This window comes from Balaenoptera ricei, chromosome 10 (genome assembly GCF_028023285.1).
Source record: "Balaenoptera ricei isolate mBalRic1 chromosome 10, mBalRic1.hap2, whole genome shotgun sequence".
Classification (NCBI taxonomy): Eukaryota; Metazoa; Chordata; class Mammalia; order Artiodactyla; family Balaenopteridae; genus Balaenoptera; species Balaenoptera ricei.
Window position 1 is genome coordinate 8,724,247 of NC_082648.1, and position 20,824 is coordinate 8,745,070.

The 20,824-nt window shown below is 34.9% G+C and overlaps 1 protein-coding gene across 1 annotated transcript; it reads right to left on the reverse strand.

Annotated features, from left to right (window-relative positions):
• Nucleotides 1–11,092: 11,092 nt before the first annotated feature.
• LOC132372408 (C-type lectin domain family 12 member B-like) lies at nucleotides 11,093–20,331 on the reverse strand. Its single transcript, XM_059934483.1, has 8 exons — nucleotides 20,298–20,331; nucleotides 19,476–19,595; nucleotides 17,508–17,606; nucleotides 16,519–16,638; nucleotides 15,319–15,390; nucleotides 15,025–15,176; nucleotides 13,588–13,694; nucleotides 11,093–11,234 (listed from the first exon to the last, which is right to left on the reverse strand). The coding sequence occupies exons 1-8, from the start codon at nucleotides 20,329–20,331 to the stop codon at nucleotides 11,093–11,095; spliced, it is 846 nt and encodes a 281-aa protein (XP_059790466.1).
• Nucleotides 20,332–20,824: the final 493 nt, after the last annotated feature.

The window sequence follows — 20,824 nt, forward strand, 5'->3', positions numbered from 1 at the left end:
TTCCTATATTAGTAAAGGTCACCATTTTTTAATTTGTTGAAGGAGTAAGAAATCTGGAGTTCTCCTACTTATTATCTCATTCTCTGTATATCTATGTCAATTACAAGACTTGACCTATTTTAAATAATACATTATTCTCGGACTGTCTGCCTCTGCTCTGCCTTGCCTTTGCAGCTCCATGTGATACTACACTTCTTTCTATCTTTATGCTCTTGCCACATCATTCTTCTTTAACTGAATGGGCCATTCTTCCTAACATCACCAGGTCTTTACACATCCTAATGTCCTTGCCTGAAACACTCTCTCCCTCTTTTCTTTACCTAAGTAACTGTAGGAATTCAATTTGTAAAATACCTATTCCAATCCTCACTCCCTTAGAGATCTTCAGGGAACTCCTACACTAGCTCAGTTACCTCTATGATATTTCTCATAGTACCATGTGGATAATTTACCTTTTTCTGGGCAATAATCAACACTGTAATTTAAAAATAATTTCTGTAGTTATTTGACTGATACATGTTTTCTCCAACAATTCTAATTTCCACAAGGATGTGTCTATTATTGTTTATCATTTTAGGACTTGACATACAGTAGACACCCAAACATGTTACTTAAATGTGTGAATCAGACAATAAATTATAGAACACTCAATAAATTGTGTTTAAACAACTGGATATACTTTTGGGAAAATTAACCTTAACTCCCTATGTCAGGCAAATGAAATACTAAACGTAAGTAATACGTATAAGGGAATGAAACACAGAAAATGTATTTTTAATCTTTGAGTAAGGCCAAGAAAAATAGAAAATAAAGACAAATTTTTAAAAATAATATATTTGGTCAGAAAAAAGAAAAAACAGAATATTTTAATTTATATAACACCCTTTATTTATTAAAATATGAAAACTACATAACCTAGGTATATTATGTAACACATATATATAACATGTGATGAAGTCTGATGAAAATATAATCAATTTCTCCTTAGAATGGTTAATTAGGAGTTTCTCCCACCATAGACAACACCAGTTCAGTTTTTAAACAATCAGCTTGCTATTTTTTATATCCAGTTTTCTCAGAAATAGAGCCAAAAAGACATGAAATACTAATCTAAAATAATGAGCACTAGCCATGGGGAAGGAAAGCAAGAGCTGAGACTGGGGCTAGGGTGGGGAAGGGAAAAGGTGGGGTAAGGGGGCGAGGGTGTGGTTGCAGACGAAGGAGGGGCCATAGGAGCTGGAGCCTAGGATTAGGAGCTTGGGAACAGTGATTCCACCCAGCCACTTTTTCTCCTGCTGCAGATCTACCCTGCCTTCTTCTACTCCTCTTCCTCAGCTGGTCAATGGGGGCTGAGGCGGGTAGAATCCAGTGGTCAGAGATCTTAAGAGAAAAACCCAAGATAGAAAGGCAGCAGTAAAATTTAAATAAGAAGGGGAGTTCAGTCAAGGCAAATGTTCTAAGAGGATAAACAAATATTGAAATTTAATTTGGGTTCAGAGAGTAGAAGAATTTTGGTGACCTATTAAGAGCAAGTTTATTTGAATGTCAGAAAAGAAAGTTTGAGCAGAGCACTGAATTGGAGAAGAGAAGGCACGGACAGGTGCTGATTTAGATTCAGGACAATCAGGTGCTAAGTTTTTAGGAGATTTTACCTAAAAAACATTTTTTCAATTTTTTACCTCTTCTCCATCTTCATGTTATTTTTCTCATCTGAGATATTATTTCCTGGGTCTTCCCATCTCTTTTATTTCAGTTGTTGGCTTAAAATGCAATAAGTACAAGTTCAATCATGCCGCTTTCCAAATTATTCAGTTGGTGATTCCCTGCTTCGACGCCTTTTTGAAGCACATGTATAAAGTTGGATGGGTAATAAATCCTTGATCCTAAATCAGGGCTTGAAAGTTTGAGAGACAGCCTTTGTGATGTACACTTTGGACACATATCAGAAGCCACCTTTATTTGAATTTCCATCCTATCCTAATATGTGTGAGGTTCGATAGCGACACTGGTCTCTCCTTTTACCTAAGTTCTGACAGTGACATCCTGAATCTTTAAGATGCTGCCCATGGCTTGTGATTTATACAGTGTACATTTTACATTATGTGTATTATATATTAGTGTACATGTTATAATTTATACGAAATTTTTCTTCCCGACCTACAGAAAATCCATCTTGACATTTTCAACCTATTTGGTACAAGAAGTAAAAATATTCAAACTTAATTGAATGTATATTGTTTGATACTCATTAATTTCATTCCTTAAACTAATCATTATTAAGAGTGTATAATGGGGCTTCCCTGGTGGCGCAGTGGTTGAGAATCTGCCTGCTAATGCAGGGGACACGGGTTCGAGCCCTGGTCTGGGAAGATCCCACATGCCACGGAGCAGCTGGGCCCGTGAGCCACAACTACTGGGCCTGCGCGTCTGGAGCCTGTGCCCCGCAACGGGAGGGGCCGCGATAGTGAGAGGCCCGCGCACCGCGATGAAGAGCGGTCCCCGCACCGCGATGAGGAGTGGCCCCCACTTGCCGTAACTAGAGAAAGCCCTCGCACGAACCGAAGACCCAACACAGCCAAAAATAAATAAATAAATAAATAAAGTAGCTATAAAATTTAAAAAAAAAAAAAAAAAGAGTGTATAATGTAGCTGTGTCTCTGCTACACACTGAAGACAGATGGTCGCTGGAGTCCGGTTTTTTAGTCTATCTGAGAAAAATATAGAAATGATTCTAAGTAATTGTGTAAGGGACAGTGAAATGGGTGTGCAGCTGGAAAGAGAACCACAAAATCAAATCCTGACATGGGTTGAAGTAGGGTGGAGGTTTAAAAAAATTTATTTTAAGAAATAGTAACTGATTTGAGTCCTAAAGAGTTACTAAGAGTTAATGATGTAAGTTAGGGGGAAAGCAGACAAAACAAAGAAAGCAACATAAACTCATGAACAGAGCAAGCAGTCCTTGTGGCAACACAAAGCATTAAGAGGGCGGTGAGAGGAAATAAGACGGAAAAGATGGCAGGAGTGAGGAACAATTTTGCATCTGTTTCAGCAGCCTTATTGTTATTGCATAGACAGTGGAAGTTTATCATGTTATGTAAGTAATAGGACATTGACCGATTTGAGTTTTAAATATATAACTGGCTGCTGTGCAGAAATGGAATTGGCTTTTAAGAAGAGCAAAGACGATCCTAAGGAGACAGTTATAAGGCAGCAGCCCAGTTCAGGAGAAAAATGATAAAGATTTTAATGAGATGTCATGATCAGATGACATGTAGGATGTCGTAAATAATAATGATAATAATTAATAATAAAAATAATAATAAATTTAAGAGCGATGCCATCAGGGCTTGAAGAATGAATGAAATTCAGGACTAAAAAGGAAAGAGGAGAGGGAAAATTAAGGATGATACTTGCATTTTCTTGGGAACTGAGTTGGCACTAGAGGTAGAGATGACATAAACTTTGGACATCTTTAGCATGATGTGCCCATCCTCAGAGTTTGGGAATTCATTCTACCCAAACCTGGAATTTAAAATATGAAGGAAAATGGAGAGAAGGGAATTTTTACTTTTTGCCTTATACCTGTCTATGATATTTAAAATGTTTTTACTGTAAGTATGAATCAGATTGGACAATAAAGAAAAATACAAACCTAGGAAAAGAAAATAAATGCACAAAAGATATACATAGGAAAATAAAATGTATATTTATATTTTCCATTATGCTATTTTTAAATCTACTATGTCTAGAATTTTATATCATGTGACATATTATTTACACTTTTTAAATAAAGTAAATTTTCTAAAAAAATAAAATAAAATAATAAAATAAAATAAAATATGAAGGAAAAGGCTTCAAATGACTAAAGTGGGCCTTCTCTGCCATATATCAAACAAATAAGTGGTGGAGTCTCTATAAAAACTTTGATTTAGTTCTTTAAGTCTCTAGATAAAGATATGAAAACGTTTTGAGTCCAATCAGCCTTCTTTTCTGTTCAGAAGATCTGCTTTTAAATATAGAAGACAAATCTGTCTTGCTTCTTGTTTCCTAAGTCTGTCTCAAAACAGAAGTAAAGGTTCTAAGTTAGAACCATCAGTATAAATTAAACTAATTAAATATATCAAAGTTCACATTATTTTCATATACAATTGACCCTCCACATCTGCGGGCCCCACATCCTTATATCCCACCAACCACTGATAGAAAATATTTGAAAAAAAAATTCCAGAAAGTTTCAAAAAAGCAAAACTTGAATGTACTGCACACTGGCAACTATTTACATAGTGGGGGTTTTTTTCCCTGAATTAAAAAAATTTTTTTCTTTCTGATTTTTCTTGGGGTATAGTTGATTTACAATGTTGTGTTAGTTTCTGCTGTACAGCAAAGTGAATCAGTTATACATATATCCACTCTTTTGTAGATTCTTTTCCCATACAGGCCATTATAGAGTATTGAGTAGAGTTCCCTGTGCTATACAGTAGGTCCTTATTAGTTATCTATTTTATATGTAGTAGTGTGTATGTGTCAATCCCAATCTTCCAATTTATCCTACCCGCCCCCAGGTAACCATAAGTTTATTTTCTACATCTGTAACTCTATTTTTGTTTTGTAGATAAGTTCATTTGTAGCCTTTTTTTTAGATTCCACATATAATGTTTACATTGAATTTAAACTATTTTCATAGCATTTCCATTGTATTATATGTAGTCTAGAGATGACTTAAAGTATACAGGAGGATGAGCAAAGGTTATATACAAGTCCGTTTTCTATAAGGGACTTGTGCATCTGCAGATTTTGGTATACAACGGTGGGGGGGGGGTCCTAGAACTAACCCCCCATGGATACTGAGGGACAACTGTATACCCAGTTTAAACCTTGTTAAAATCCCTGAAATACTTCCTGAGGAAAAATAGCAAACAGAAAAATCCAACAAAAACTACTTGAAATCTGGGCATTTAGATTCATATAATATGTATTTTTAGGTCTATAAATTCTTCATCCTGTAACAAAATGTATTTCAAGAATTAATGTTTTCTTTTTCAAATGAGCATCATCAAGTAAATTAATTTCCCAGTAGGAAGACTATAGCCAATTGAAATATCAGTACAACTCAAATTGAACATATTTCATGAATTAAATCGCCCACTTTACTAGGTTCTAACACAATAATTCAAAGGTATGCAAAAATTTACTCTTCATTTGTGAGAAAATAGGACAGTTTGCAATTTTATTCCGAACTTAAAATGGCATATACCATCCTTTTATATTTTTGTACTTTTTATTGTTAGTCTTTTAAAATTCTAGATTTTTCCCACACTTCCCAAGTATACACACACCTAATAATTGAAATGCCAATCTCTACAATCTTGGGTAAGACTTTTTGTAGAATTTAGCTAGATTTTAAACTACATACTTTAAAAAAACTTTGCCAGCCAGAACTCTCAGGAATTTAGTCTTGTTTCATTTTTTTCTTTTATAGGCTGTATAACAATACATCCTGCTGTGTCTCCATTTACCATTATATGTAATTTTAATATTGATGCTACTCAGATTCAATGCTAGATCTCCTCCGCCAGTCACTATCCTACTTTACTGATCTTTACTAATAATGGGAAATTGTCAGTTATATTTTGCTGACTTTGTATTTTTGTACTGCATTGTATTTAAATTGTATCATACTTCCACACCATGTCACCAAAGCAGTTATCAGTTTAGTTGCAAAAACAAATATCCAGGTGTGATCTTGACTTCTTGTCATAGAGAAATGAAAGGGATGTATTGTAGTTAAACTGTCTTTCTTTTGGTTTCTAACCAATTAGCAAGTGATTGCTTTTTACTCCTTCTTTCCAAATGTGCAAAACTATGTACATATGAGCAAAATGAGGTCTATATGCTCAGGAAATGTTTGAACCTACTCTCTTCCACTTTGTTGCTGTTTCCTATTTCCAGGAAATTGCTGTTGAATGTTTTTTTAAGGTGATAAGGGGAATAGATTATGATTTTCTTTAATAAAAAGTTTAGTAGAACATTGGCTGGGACTGGAGAAAATAAAATGCAGAAGAGAAAATGTCTTTCCCCGCCCTCCAAGTGGAGCCTTCAGCCAACTAGCTGTTCGACCATATCACTGGACCATGATTCTAAACACATGATTCAAGTAGATTAAAAAAAAGATCCCCTTTTTATTCCACCTCCTTTTTATTCAGGAGTTGTATGGTTACTGAGTATTCCTTTCTATGCAATAGGCAGTGTCTAGGCACCCTAGAATATATCTTGGTTCCTTCCAATTTAATTCATAACTATGTCTCTATTTGCTACCGTGTAACCAACATCTCTCTTTTTTATTACTGTAATATGTTTTTACTAGTCTCACTGCCTTCAGCACTAAGGCTAGTTCATTCATGCCCATGGCACAGTAACTGAGATCTTTCTACAACACAAATTTAATTAAATTATTCTTCTGCTTAAAACACTTGAGTCGATTCCCACTAAGTAAAGTTTAAACTCCTTACCATGACTAAACAGTACAAAGCTGTGAATGGTTCTTAAATGTTTTTTAGTCTTTTCTATATGCTTTTCAGCTGAATTGGATTCTATTTCTTCCTTATGTTCATTTATAGATGTTTTTTTCTCTACAGAAATCTCATTATCCATAACATCAATTTCTGCCTAATTGCAACTCAGTCCTTCAGGTCTGATTTCTTTATTCTGTCATGAGTGCTGTGCTGTGCCCTGATTCCCCCTTCAGGACTACAGTACTAACTCCTACAAATGCTAGGAATGCTGGCACATGACAGCTTTAACATCTCAACCAAGAGACATTGCTCCCAGCTTAAGACGTTTGCCTCACCTAGGATCACTGCCCTCCCTATGGGCCACCTGCCTCCCATATCTGGTTGATACAAGAGATATAAAGACCCAGCCCTCACCCTAATTTGGGATTATTCTGAAGGACATTCGCAGCCTCAGAAATCTCCATGCGGTTGGCTGCAGCTGAAGCTAGATTTATCACAGCTCATTCTGTTCAATACTGTTTTCCTTCTTTCCCACTAAGTGTTGATCCCAAGAGCACTTCTGACACAATAACCTCTGTCTCAGATAAAATTTCCCTAAGAACATAACTTCCAAAGGATTCCCAAAAAATTGAGATTTGGGGGATATATCGATATATTTTTCTAGATATAAAATCCACTAGGATTCCTCTCCTGATTCATCCTTAAATTTGAGTTGCATCTCTTATCTGTACCCCCCAAAGAACATGTTCTTTATCTATCACTGCAATTCTACGGAAAAACTGCAAAAGCTGTATAGTCTTCTGAGTTCCCCACTATTTTGTATTGAATACGGAATCATGAAAATTTTTTATTCATGATTTTCTAAGGTTTCCAGCATAATCTCACCTGTTATTAAGTGGTATATTATGTTTTTGCTAGATGCTTCTTTGAGTAAGTATATAAGAAGATAGATATATATATAGTCATGTGTTTCAGGGCATGGGTTGTGGCATTAAGATGCCTAAGTTCAAATTCTGGCTCCATTACTAACAGATTCTACAGTCTTGAAAAAGTTAACCATTTCTCTCTTCTATAAAATACTGCAATTTACCTTATAAGTTTATCTTGAGAGTAAAATTGATTAACACTTGTAACAGCACTTGACATGGAGTAAATTTTAAATATATGTTCCCTATTATTTACTTTTTCTTAGAATCTCTAGACTTTGTCAAGGAATATGTTTGATTTGGGGTAACTTTTGCTTGTACAGGAAAAATTAGTGCGTAATTATAAGGGGCATCCCTGCAATTATCAGCCAGCATACAGCTCTTCTCCTGAGAACTTCCCACCCTCCAATACATACGACTATGGCTAAGGTGACTGTATTTTTAAGGCTTAGCCCTTTCTTTCTTTTCTTTTTTTAACATCTTTATTGGAGTATAATTGTTTACAATGTTGTGTTACTTTCTGCTTTATAACAAAGTGAATTAGCTATACATATACATATATCCCCATATCTCTTCTCTCTTGCGTCTCCCTCCCTCCCACCCTCCCTATCCCACCCCTCTAGGTGGCCACAAAGCACCGAGCTGATCTCCCTGTGCTATGCGGCTGCTTCCCACTAGCTAGCTATTTTACATTTGGTAGTGTATATATGTCCATGCCACTCTCTCACTTCGTCCCAGCTTACCCTTCCCCCTCCCCGTGTCCTCAAGTCCATTCTTTAGTAGGTCTGTGTCTTTATTCCCATCCTACCCCTAGGTTCTTCATGACCTTTTTTTTTTTTTTTTAACATTCCATATATGTGTGTTAGCATACAGTATTTATTTTTCTCTTTCTGACTTACTTCACTCTGTAGGACAGACTCTAGGTCCATCTACCTCACCACAAATAACTCAATTTCGTTTCTTTTTATGGCTGAGTAATATTCCATTGTATATATGTGCCACATCTTCTTTATCCATTCATCTATTGATGGACACTTAGGTTGCTTCCATGTCCTGGCTATTGTAAATAGTGCTGCAATGACCATTGTGGTACATGACTCTTTTTGAATTATGGTTTTCTCAGGGTATATGCCCAGTGTGGGATTGCTGGGTCGTATGGTAGTTCTATTTTTAGTTTTTTAAGGAACCTCCATACTGTTCTCCATAGTGGCTGTATCAATTTACATTCCCACCAACAGTGCAAGAGGGTTCCCTTTTCTCCACACCCTCTCCAGCATTTATTGTTTCTAGATTTCTTGATGATGGCCATTCTGACTGGTGTGAGGTGATACCTCATTGTAGTTTTGATTTGCATTTCTCTAGTGATTAGTGATGTTGAGCATCCTTTCATGTGTTTGTTGGCAATCTGTATATCTTCCTTGGAGAAATGCCTATTTAGGTCTTCTGCCCATTTTTGGACTGAATTGTTTGGTTTTTTTGATATTGAGCTGCATGAGCTGCTTGTAAATTTTGGAGATTAATCCTTTGCCAGTTGCTTCATTTGCAAATATTTTCTCCCATTCTGAGCGTTGTCTTTTCATCTTGTTTATGGTTTCCTTTGCTGTGCAAAAGTTTTAAGTTTCATTAGGTCCCATTTGTTTATTTTTGGTTTTATTTCCATTTCTCTAGGAGGTGGGTCAAAAAGGATCTTGCTGTGATTTATGTCATAGAGTGGTTCTGCCTATGTTTTCCTCTAAGACTTTTATAGTGTCTCACCTTACAGTTAGGTCTTTAATCCACTTTGAGTTTATTTTTGTGTATGGGGTTAGGGAGTGTTCTAATTTTATTCTTTTACATGTAGCTGTCCAGTTTTCCCAGCACCACTTATTGAAGAAGCTGTCTTTTCTCCATTGTATATTCTTGCCTCCTTTATCAAAGATAAGGTGACCATATGTGCGTGGGTTTATCTCTGGGCTTTCTATCCTGTTCCATTGATCTATATTTCTGTTTTTGTGCCAGTAACATACTGTCATGATTACTGTAGCTTTGTAGTATACTCTGAAGTCAGGGACGTGATTCCTCCAGCTCCATTTTTCTTTCTCAAGATTGCTTTGGCTATTCGGGTCTTTTGTGTTTCCATACAAATTGTGCAATTTTTTGTTCTAGTTCTGTGAAAAATGTCATTGGTAGTTTGATAGGGATTGCATTGAATCTGTAGATTACTTTGGATAGTAGAGTTATTTTCACAATGTTGATTCTTCCAATCCAAGAACATGGTATATCTCTCCATCTGTTTGTATCATCTTTAATTTCTTTCATCAGTGACTTATAGTTTTCTGCATACAGGTCTTTTAACTCCTTAGGTAGGTTTAATCCTAGGTATTTTATTCTTTGTGTTGCAATGGTAAATGGGAGTGTTTCCTTAATTTCTCTTTCAGATTTTTCATCATTAGTGTATAGGAATGCAAGAGATTTCTGTGCAATAATTTTGTATCCTGCTACTTTACCAAATTCATTGATTAGCTCTAGTAGTTTTCTGGTACCATCTTTAGGATTCTCTATATATAGTATCATGTCATCTGCAAACAGTGACAACTTGAAAGTAATGCATTTTAAATAGAAGTGGTTGCATATATGTGAAAGGGGAATTAATGGCATTAAAACTTGAAACAGCATTGGGGATAGGGGAAAACTGATCTAGATTATATTTTTCTTAAAATTTTATTTTATATTAGAGTATAGTTGATCAACAATGTTGTGTTAGTTTCAGGTGTACAGCAGAGTGATTGAGGTACACGTACACATGTATCTATTCTTTTTCAAATTCTTTTCCCGTTTAGGTTATTACAGAGTATTGAGCAGACTTCCCTGTGCTATACAATAGGTCCTTTTTGGTTATCTGTTTTCAATATAGCAGTGTGTACATGTCAATCCCAAACTCCCAGTCTACCCCTTCCCCCGCCCCACCTCCCCCTGGTAACCATAAATTCATTCTCTAAGTCTGTGAGTCTGTTTCTCTTTTGTAAATAAGTTCGTTTGTATCATTTTTTTTTAGATTCCACATATAAGCACTAGCCTTTGGCAGGAAATTTATCTTTTCTACTATGATGAGAAGCAAGGAATTAAAGATGTGAGTGAAATTGATATATTGAAAATCTGCTAGAAAGACTTCTGCAAGCAACTTGAGAAATAGATGACTACGTCAATTTGTTTTAATTTATTTTTAATTTCTGCTTTTTGTTATTATTGATATTTCTTTGCATTTTTTACATTCTTTGTATATTATGTGGTAAACCATTTATCATTTATATTTCCCACTGTATTTGTTCTAAACGCTTATTTCCACAGGTCACAATTGTAAATGAGTCAGTAGATTTTGAAATATAAAAAAAAGACTCCCAAAGACTAAAAGTATTTATGACAAATGATATGTTTATTAATATGTAATTCTCAGAAAATCAAACAGGTTCTGAGTTTCTAAGTTTTCTGTGCTTCTCTGTTTTTTCTCCTTTAACTCTAGACTCTGGCTTCTTCTATCATGAAGTCATTTATCAGTTTCTGCCACAAAAAAAAAAAAAAAAGAGTTATGAATAACATGAAGTGCTAATAGAAGAAAGGCAGGCAGGTCTTGAATATGGAATGTTATTGAGATGTGCAAACCTCATCAGTTTTTTTTTAACTTTCTTCTGAGTGTTTAGCACAGACAGGCTTCTCACACACACATGAAGAGGACATGGTGCAGGTATCCATGCCAACAGTGTGCACATTTGCATACACACAATTCCCCTGGAAATCCGTACTTGGCTTTGGTAGACTCCTGAGAAATTTAGAAAACACAAGTCACTGGCCACTCACTGTGTTCAAATTAAGTAGCATTACTTAAGAACATGCTATGTGAAACCGATTATACCTGGCGCTGTAGGGAACTCAAGGGAGTAAAGGCACTCTCCCTCTTTTCAAAGAACTCATACATGTATATATACAAAAAGAGATAGGCATATAAGTCATAAGTAAGCTTCACAAAATGTGCTAGTTATTTATGAGTATTTATAAGTGGGAAAATGTACACCTGTATAGAGAAGGAGAGAAGGGTCCAGCTGGAAAATTATGGCAATAGCAGGAAAGACAGGACATATGATCTGGGGTACATAATTAAGTTTAAGTACAGATTAGCATGATAGAAACCACATGCATGTACAGCTACCATTGGAGGAGGGATATTTACTTATAAATACATTAGATATAAAAGCTAGCCAAAATTAGTAATGAAATTTAGAATACATATGTATATGTATATATGTGTGTGTGAGTGAGTGTGTGTGTGTATTTATCCTTGAATAACCTGGATTTGAACTACGCAGTTCTACGTATATGCAGATTTTTTCAATGGTAAGTACTACAGTACTACAGGTTGGTTTAACTGTGGTTGGTTTAACATGTCGTTCTGGAACCGCCTATAGAAGGGTAGACTATAAGTTCTAAGCAGATTTTCCACTACATGGGGGGGTCAGTGCCCCTAACACCCTTGCATTATTCAAGCATTAACTGTATATGTAATATTTCAGGACACTTGCCTCTGCTCTGATAATGTTCATTTTACTTTAATTCACATTTTACTTTAATTTACCGCTGATATAAATGCCACAGGGTAGATGTTATCAAATACACTGATTGAATTTAGTCCTTTACTAAAGGTCTAGATTATAAAGAACATTTTAGATCAATGTTAACAAGACGACTTTTCATCACCTCTAGAGCAAAGCTGATTGTTCAGTACTATCTAAAAAAACAAAGGCAAAGCTTATTTCCTGATTTATTAAATGCATAGTACATTTCTTTTAAAAATGCCAAAGGAACTAGAAAAAAAATTCTGAACTGTGTTGGGAATATTAAATCGCCAAAATATTTCACGTTATTTCATTCATTAATTTAACATACCTATTGAATGTTCTATGTTCCAAACATTGTACAAGGTTTGAAGTAGAGGAAAACTTTCAATTCACAAAATTCCAATAATTAAAATGATCAACAATGTAAGTTAGAATAGATTAACAATGCAATAGTGCAGGCAAGGCTGGGAAAATATTCAAGTATATTTACACAAAAAATATTTACACAAACTATGAAATACTTAAGGGACATGTAAAAAGACTAAAATTATTTAAATATTAAATTTTAGCATATGATAAATGACATTAAAATCAGTGATGAAAGTAAAATGAATCATTTAAACAATACTGACAATTGATTACTTAATTGAAATACACATAGACATATAACTATATCTACATTTGAACATACATGTACATGTTTCAGCTTTCTACCTCATGTCTTAAAATAAATTTCAAATGAACAAAGACAATCTCATTATACTTCAATGTTAACCATTTGTTCATATAATAAAAGCAAATAAACTTAAAAGGACAAATTATTAAAGGAAAACACTGGTAAGATATGTGTGCAAGAGAAGTTACAAACTTAATATATAAGGAATCATACCAAGAAATAAAAGGTAAATATTATAAAATGGTCAAAAGTATTATTATAGGTTATAAGAAAAACAGCCTCACTAAACATCAGAATAATATAACCTAAAGGAACAAAATAAAAATAATCAGTTATCAAAATTATCAAAACTTTGAAATATTATCTAAGATTGGCACACAGTGATGAAAGAGCTTGAAAATATTTTTTCTGCTATAGCTGTCTAATGCAATGTTTCTGAATAACAATAGAAAAATATGTACTTAAAACCAAAAAAAAAAAAAAGTCCCAAATTATTTGGCTGAGGAAAGACAATTTTATCTATACTTCTTCCCAATAAAAATACCAGAGAGGTCCCCATATTCATACTAATGATATTCTTCCCCACATTATATTTCTTATCTGAAATTGTAATCATTCAGCTCATCTAATAATAAGGGTATATTTACACTAATTATGAAATATCTAAGTGACCTTATGATTTACAAAATTGCTGACAGTATGATATGAAATAACAAAAACAAGAAATAAAGACGTCTAAATTCGACCCCTCTTCAAGAAGAGAAATTATCGTCTCTATTTCCTCAAGCTCTTTAGGCCAAAGGATCTTCTCTATTTCCTCAAGCTCTTTAGGCCAAAGACATTGAAAAAGGAGTAAGGAATTGGATTTTATACTAGAAACTTACAGGCTAGGAGAAGGAAGGGAGCCATCTTCCCACTTCCATTGATTGTCCTCTTCTTTATAAGACAGGCCAAGCCAAGTGTGATTTACTGCAAGTAACTTCATGATGTACTACATGGAACCAAAATACACAAAGGTGTTAATACTAAAAGTGCATTAGAGATACAAATATAGAACTTGTGTCTAAAGAATCATAAAAATAAAAATAATGCAGTCTATATATGCCCACTGATAAATAAAACATTGAAAAAATATTTCAGTTCTTTAGTGTCTGTGCATTTCTTCAACCAGGAATTAAACACCAAGAAGAAAAAAAAAAAAGACAGAGCTAATAGAAAATTTTATTTTATTTTTTTTAGCTTAGTTCTAGTAATGATAAAGGTTTTTATTTCCCCAGTGTATTTTAGAAATATTTAAGTTGTAGAAAGAAAGGGCACAGCATTAACTGTATTGTAATTTCATCCAATTTTTTACACTTACATATACTTTTTAAATCTATCACACAAATGCATGCACTTGGTTTTAGAAGTCAAATGATGCTAAATATTGATATATACAAAATAGCAGTCATTCCCTCCCTCAATGAATGCCATTCTCCAGAGGCAATTAACTGTTCCTAACTCTTTATTAGTTCTATGACTTCCTATTTTATGAAGACAGAATTTTTAGTCTCATGCCCTATCTTCTCACCTCCTATATCCTTTTGATATAGTTATTTCACAGTTTTTACATGGTTTTTACTAGGTAAAATTTACCATACTTTTACTAGGTAAATATTATTTTTTTCTGAACTGAATAGTAAGTCATGATTATAATAGAAAATTTTATATTTAAGAAGACACCACACCAAGATATGAATTACTTTCTTATTTTATCATTTATTTAATACTGTGCCTATTCTTAGAGCTTGAGATATATCATTGAACAAAAATGAGAAAGATCCCTGCTTCTGGGGGATGTGGGCCAGATAGAAGTAAAAAACATACATGTAAATGATATGATACATAAGAAGGTGACAAGTGCTATAAAAAGTTAAAGCTGGGTAACAATGCCTAAAAGTACAGAGGAGGGGTCTGGCAGTGGGGCGGGCACTGGTACACAGGTTGTAATTTTAAGTAAGGTTGCCAGGGCAGGTCTCATTAAGAAGGTGACAACTGAATAAATAGTTGAAGGAGGTGAAGTAGCTCGCCATGGTTGCATCTGAGAGAAGAATTCTGCATGCAGAAGGAAGAGCAAACACAGTGTTTCTGCAGTGAATGCATGCATGGTGTGTTAGGAAAGAAAGGTGTGTTGATGTGGCGCACGCCAGGGAAAGATGAGTGGAAAACGAAGCAGGAGAGTGCCCCTTACCCTGGTTTCAGAGCTGCAGGTGAGCCCTTCCTTCTCCTGGTGGCTACTCTACATTTATATCCCAGAAGTAAAGAATGAACTACAATCTCACCATCAATCTACTCCTTTCTGTCTTCAAAAATGTAGCATTCAAAGAGACACAAAGATCCGAACACTCTAACCAAGAAACAATTTCCACGGTTTGGTGGTAGCAGTGGTCTCTGTATTGTACCCAGTGACTCAGAGAAGGTCCACACCTGTCTCCTAGGAAAGAAAATATTTACAACTCAGAGCCCACAGAACCTCACAAACAAGGCCTCATGTCTTCACACGTTCTCCCACTTCAAAGAATGAGGTTGTTACTAAAAATTACTGTCAACTCGGAATTTTCTCACTTCCAAATTACCTTGTTCCACATTTAGTTCTTGTAGAGCCTCAGTGATATACTCATTCTGTTTTTGGAGCTGCAGTAAGATTTCTATATAAGACAACAAGACTTAACATTAGATAGGAATACACATTTCATCTGATTTTTTACTGTGCAAGAGTCATAATAATAATAATGATCAAGTGGCAAAATGTACAAATAATTTTAGTCCAATTCCCTTCCCTACTTAATTAGCTTCATCTCTGGCCGAAGTAATCAGCTGCTTAGAAACCATCCGTTTAAAATGCACAACTTAGTTATTATAGTCAGCAATACTGTATTATAAACACAAAGTTGCTAAGAGATTAAAACTTAATTGTTGTCAACACAAAAAGGAAATGATACTTATGTGACATGATAAAGGTGTTAGCTAACACTATTGTAGTAATCATATTGCAATATATAAATGTATCAAACACACATGTTGTATCCCTCCAAATTACACAAGGTTATATGTCAATCGTATCTCAGTAAAAAAAAAAAAAAAAAAAAGAAACCAGTCTTTTAACATGACGAATCACTAATGCACTCTCAGAGGGTTCATTTAATTTTTCAATATAGGTTCAATACCTCACGGGGAAAAAAAAAACCCTAACTTTTTAATGCAAGGCCTTTGTAAAATATTTATTTATCACAACATAGACTATTTTTATATTATAATTTAATTAGCATAAAAGCAGCTTTATGATTACTCTATTATTATAAGTGCCTCTCCTTAGGAGGCACTCAGAAACTATGAAAACACCACTGCTTTTCAGATATTTGAGTTCTTCCATTTTCATGCTCCCTGAACATCTTGCACATCTACTGCACACCTTGAAACTTTGGTTTATTTTTGGTCTATATATTTTCTCTAAGTCTCCCAAGGGCAGGGTTCATATTGTATTTATCCTTGATCACCAGCCAAGTGGCTGGCATCTGGTGTGCACTGAATAAATGTGAATGATTAACTGAAAGAATGAATGAATTAATTAATACAAGAGGTTATATTTGGTAAATGTGAGACACTCAGTTTCAGAATATCCACGAAGAACTAAGAGGCAAGAAGCCATCAAAACCACCATGCTGCTCTATTAGTTCCTATTGCATTATTCAACCAACCATTTTATGGCTGCAACAAGAAAAACAATCTAGCATTCTAAACTAACTAAAGATAGTTTGTTCTAGCTCTAACATTACCTTTATTTTGGTCAAGAGCTTTTTGGACCTGAAGAAAGTTTTCCTCTTTGTTTTGCAAAGACTCAGCCTGTTGGATAAGGCTCTTCATCTTGCTCTTTGATTCCTGAACACTTTGAAAGTCTGGAACAAGAATTCCAGATGAGTATAAAACACATGCTCAGTTATGAAACAGTAGGTTATTAGATTGTGAAGCTTAATTTCTATAGTAGATCTTTAATAAAATTCCCCATAAATGTTTTCAAAAACTGTAAAACGATATTTGGCTAAGTATGTTTTCATTAATCCACTATTATTTCTAAAGTCTATGCCTAAATCTAAAATATCATCCTAATTCCTTATAAGATTCAATGTGTGTTTATATGAACAGGACAGTGGTTCAAATGAATTAAAATAGATGACAACAAAACCACAACAACAACAAAAACCAAGTCTCAAATGAATCTTTTGGCATCATGACTTGATGTAATGTGTAGAATTTCACTTCCTAATTGAATTTTAGAATTCTGAATTTCAAACTAACTTTATCAATGAGAAACTACTATTTTAAAATAACCAGTTGTGAACAATTTTAATAATAATCCAAACATTCTGTTGATCTAATTTAGGATGCTGCAGGAATGGGCAGTTTGAACAAACTGAAAAATTCCTTTTTATTTTCAACATAAAGACAGTTACAAATTCAACGAGCTTAATATATAGTAACTTCTAATTTTCAAAATACTGATAATAATCATTACACTCAGTAAATTCTGCAGTAATTTCAACAATATAGCGTCCCTGGGAAAATAATGTGGTTACTGAGAACTCACAAGGTTAAATTCATTCATATAGTAAAAAGTTGTGATACTTTCATGTCATTTTTTTCCTGTTCTCCATTCAGTATGGCAATAAAACATTTACCAAAAACTATTCTCTGGGAATGGTTTAATGAAATATGATCATCTGACAAATAGTCTACTATTTCTTTTCTCCCAATAGGTCAGACTTACACTGATAACCAAAGAATCCACACAACATCAAAAGCAGCAGGCTGAAGACTCCCAGGATCACAGGAATTATTCCACGTAGAGAGAAGGAAAAGCGAGAAGCTAAGAAACAGAGTGCGTGAAAATCAGAGATAATGTAAACTCCTGTTATTTGAAAGATTAATATCATTATTCTCCTTTTATTATTGTTAAAATGCCCACATTTTCTGAAAAATAATGCCCAATGTGTGAATTACTATGAACTATTAGGCTGAATGAGAGGGGGGGGGGGCGGAAAACTATTTTGGAGGATGTGCAGAAAAGAATTAAAGTAGCAGACCTGACTTGTTATCCTGAAAGGCCCGCTTACAAGGTTGGCCTTGGCTGGCATCTGGAAACCTACATTTCAGTAGGGTTTCCACAACCATTCATTGATAGGCACGGCTTACCATGTCTCCACTGTTTGTGCAAACAATATAGCTTGTGCTGAACCGTTGCTTTCCTTCAGGAAGTCTGTAATTTTGTTACATGCCAGCTGGAAGCTGCCTATGTGATTAACCCCCAGTAAGTACCCTGAACATTGATTCTCTAATGAGTTTCCCTGGTTGGCAACATGTGACACATAGTCCCAACTTGTTGCTGGGGAATTCGTGTGACCTGTGTGACTCTGCTGGGAGAGAAGCCTTGCAAGCCTGAGCTTGGCCTCCCCAACACTTCCCTCCATGTGCCTTTTCCCTTTGCTGGTGACGCTTGTTAACCATTCATTGTCGTAAATCTCAGCTAGGAGTACAACTGTATAGAGTCCTGCGAGCTCTCCTAGTGAAACATTAAACCTGAGTGTGTCTTTGGGGGCTTCCAGCACAGGTGAAAATTTTACATACAGGAATTATTAAATATCCTTAAACCAGGCAAAAATTTCAGTTCAGATTACGTTATCATCATTAATATGATCAGATGCAGAAATGCTTAACAATTTTAAATCTGTGTTATTATTAAGATAGAACTCTTTATTTGAACTTGACGACTAGTAGTATGTTCCCTTCATAAAGAATTACAGTAAATCTTAGTGAATGTTTTAAAGGGATGATATTTGGTTTTAGGTCAAACAACATCTATAATTTATTCAATTTCACGAAAATAATATGCTACATCCCCACATTCTAGAAACTAAACTTTCAGAAGAAAGTTTTGTTAATAGTCTTTTACTGGGAAGTTTATTTCCCTCCAAAATAAATGTATAAACTCCAGTGTAAAAAAAGATATTTCTTTATATTTTGGAAGAATTGTATTTCTGAAACAAGGTAAAAAATTGCTGTCAAGAGAATGGTTATATTCATGACTAATACCCAAACCATTTCTTTAACTTTCTGAATCATGTAACTTGGTTATCAACCAGAGGAAAGTTTGTTCCCCAGGGGACATTAATAAATATCTGGAGACATTCTTGGCATCATAACTGATGGGCGGGTGGAACTGACATCTAGTGCATAGATGCCAAGAATGGTGCTAAACATCCTACAATCACTAAACAGTGTCCCACAGCAAAGGGTTACCTAGCCCAAAATGTCATTAGTGCCGAGGTTGGAAAACCCTGCTCTATTAAAACATGTTAAGTTTAATTATGATCAAAAGGAGGCATCATGTAATAGGGTTCTACCTTTCTTTGTCTTCTTTACAAATTTTCTGAGTTTTAAACCTTGAACAAGCTTAAGTCTCTCAGTTTCATGTGAGAAAACAAGTCTAAATTTGGACCAATGGCTTCTTTCATCTTTAACTATGTTCCTTAATATATGAAAATTTCAAACCTCTCTGTCAGAAAATACACTTTCGTTTTACTTCTATATATGTTTTGAAAATGTTTTAATATTTGTATTTTCTCTAAATTTTTAAAATTTCCAAATAGTAACAACTAGAGAAACATAAAATGGAAGATGTTTCTAAAGATAACAAAGAGAGACCTTAAATGAATAAAATCTGGTATATCTACTTTACCATCCACATTGGTGTGCTCAGGAATCGGGCCCCATTCATCCTCAGGTGGAGGAGGAGGAGGAACGGCAAGAGGCTCTTCCACGTCCACAATAGGGATTGTCTCTGTCTGCTCTGTGTTTTCTTTTAGCATAGAAAATATATAATTACTTTATAACCTTGTAAAGCAAGTGAGATTAGAACTTAAGAGATTCATTACCATTTTCAAAGATCACTAGAAATACAAATATAGTAGTAGTAAAATCAAAGATACTCAAAACACATTTGCACTCAACAGCCCATCCAGCTTTCCTAAAAGCATTTAAACTGGTTGATTACACTTTGGATCAAGCCAGGAAATAGATAATTATTTCTTTTAAATATATTTAAAGGCACTCTTTCAGGTATATGTGGGAAATATTAAAAATACAATGCCCCGGGCTTCCCTGGTGGCGCAGTGGTTGAGAATCTGCCTGCCAATGCAGGGGACACGGGTTCGAGCCCTGGTCTGGGAAGATCCCACATGCCGCGGAGCAACTGGGCCCGTGAGCCACAATTACTGAGCCTGCGCGTCTGGAGCCTGTGCTCCGCAACAAGAGAGGCCGCGATAGTGAGAGGCCCGCGCACCGCGATGAAGAGTGGCTCCCGCTTGCCGCAACTGGAGAAAGCCCTCGCACAGAAACGAAGACCCAACACAGCCATAAATAAATAAATTAAATAAATAAATAATTTAAAAAAAAATACAATGCCCCAGTAAAATCATAACCAGCAGTTATGACAAACATAAACAACAAAAATTTTATTTTCATTAAAATGGCACAGGACATTTAGATTTAAAAAAAATACCTGGAGGTTGATCACAGTCTGAAGCATTTGACATTGTGGAGAATTTTGGATGATTTCTTTATCCCAAAGGTGAAGAAGAGCTTACAAAGTTGTTGGCGGATGAATGAAGAGGTATTTCTTCCACTATCCTCCTAGAGTTGATGACAAGTCCAGACCTAGCCTCAGGTGGTACAGCTACTTACAGTTGTATGAAACTAACTTAATTTGGTAAAAACCACAGAGGAAATATGAATCTCTAACTGGATATTTTCTAATAGGTATACAAAAATAAAATCACCCCTACTTAACTAAACTATGTACAACAAGCCTTTAAATACCATCTGGTTTGTACAGGTAATAGTCCATCACTCCAGAAATAAATTAGGAAAAGCCACTGTCATAAATAATATAATTGAGTAGTCTATAGTGAAAATTTTTATGACAACTGAGTATGCAGTAAAGGAAGACACAGGTATATGGAAACTAAGGTTCTAGACAACCAGAGGAATTTTAAAAAGGAATTATGCTGGAAATAACATATCTGTTCA

Coding starts and splice junctions, on each gene's coding strand:
- LOC132372408 (XM_059934483.1), bottom strand. CDS start 20,331: ATGTCAAATGCTTCAGACTGTGATCAACCTCCAG. Junction 17,607..19,475: donor TGAGCACACCAATGTGGATG/GTAAAGTAGATA, acceptor TCTGTTTCTTAG/CTTCTCGCTTTTCCTTCTCT. Junction 15,177..15,318: donor AGAACTAAATGTGGAACAAG/GTAATTTGGAAG, acceptor TTTCTTTCCTAG/GAGACAGGTGTGGACCTTCT.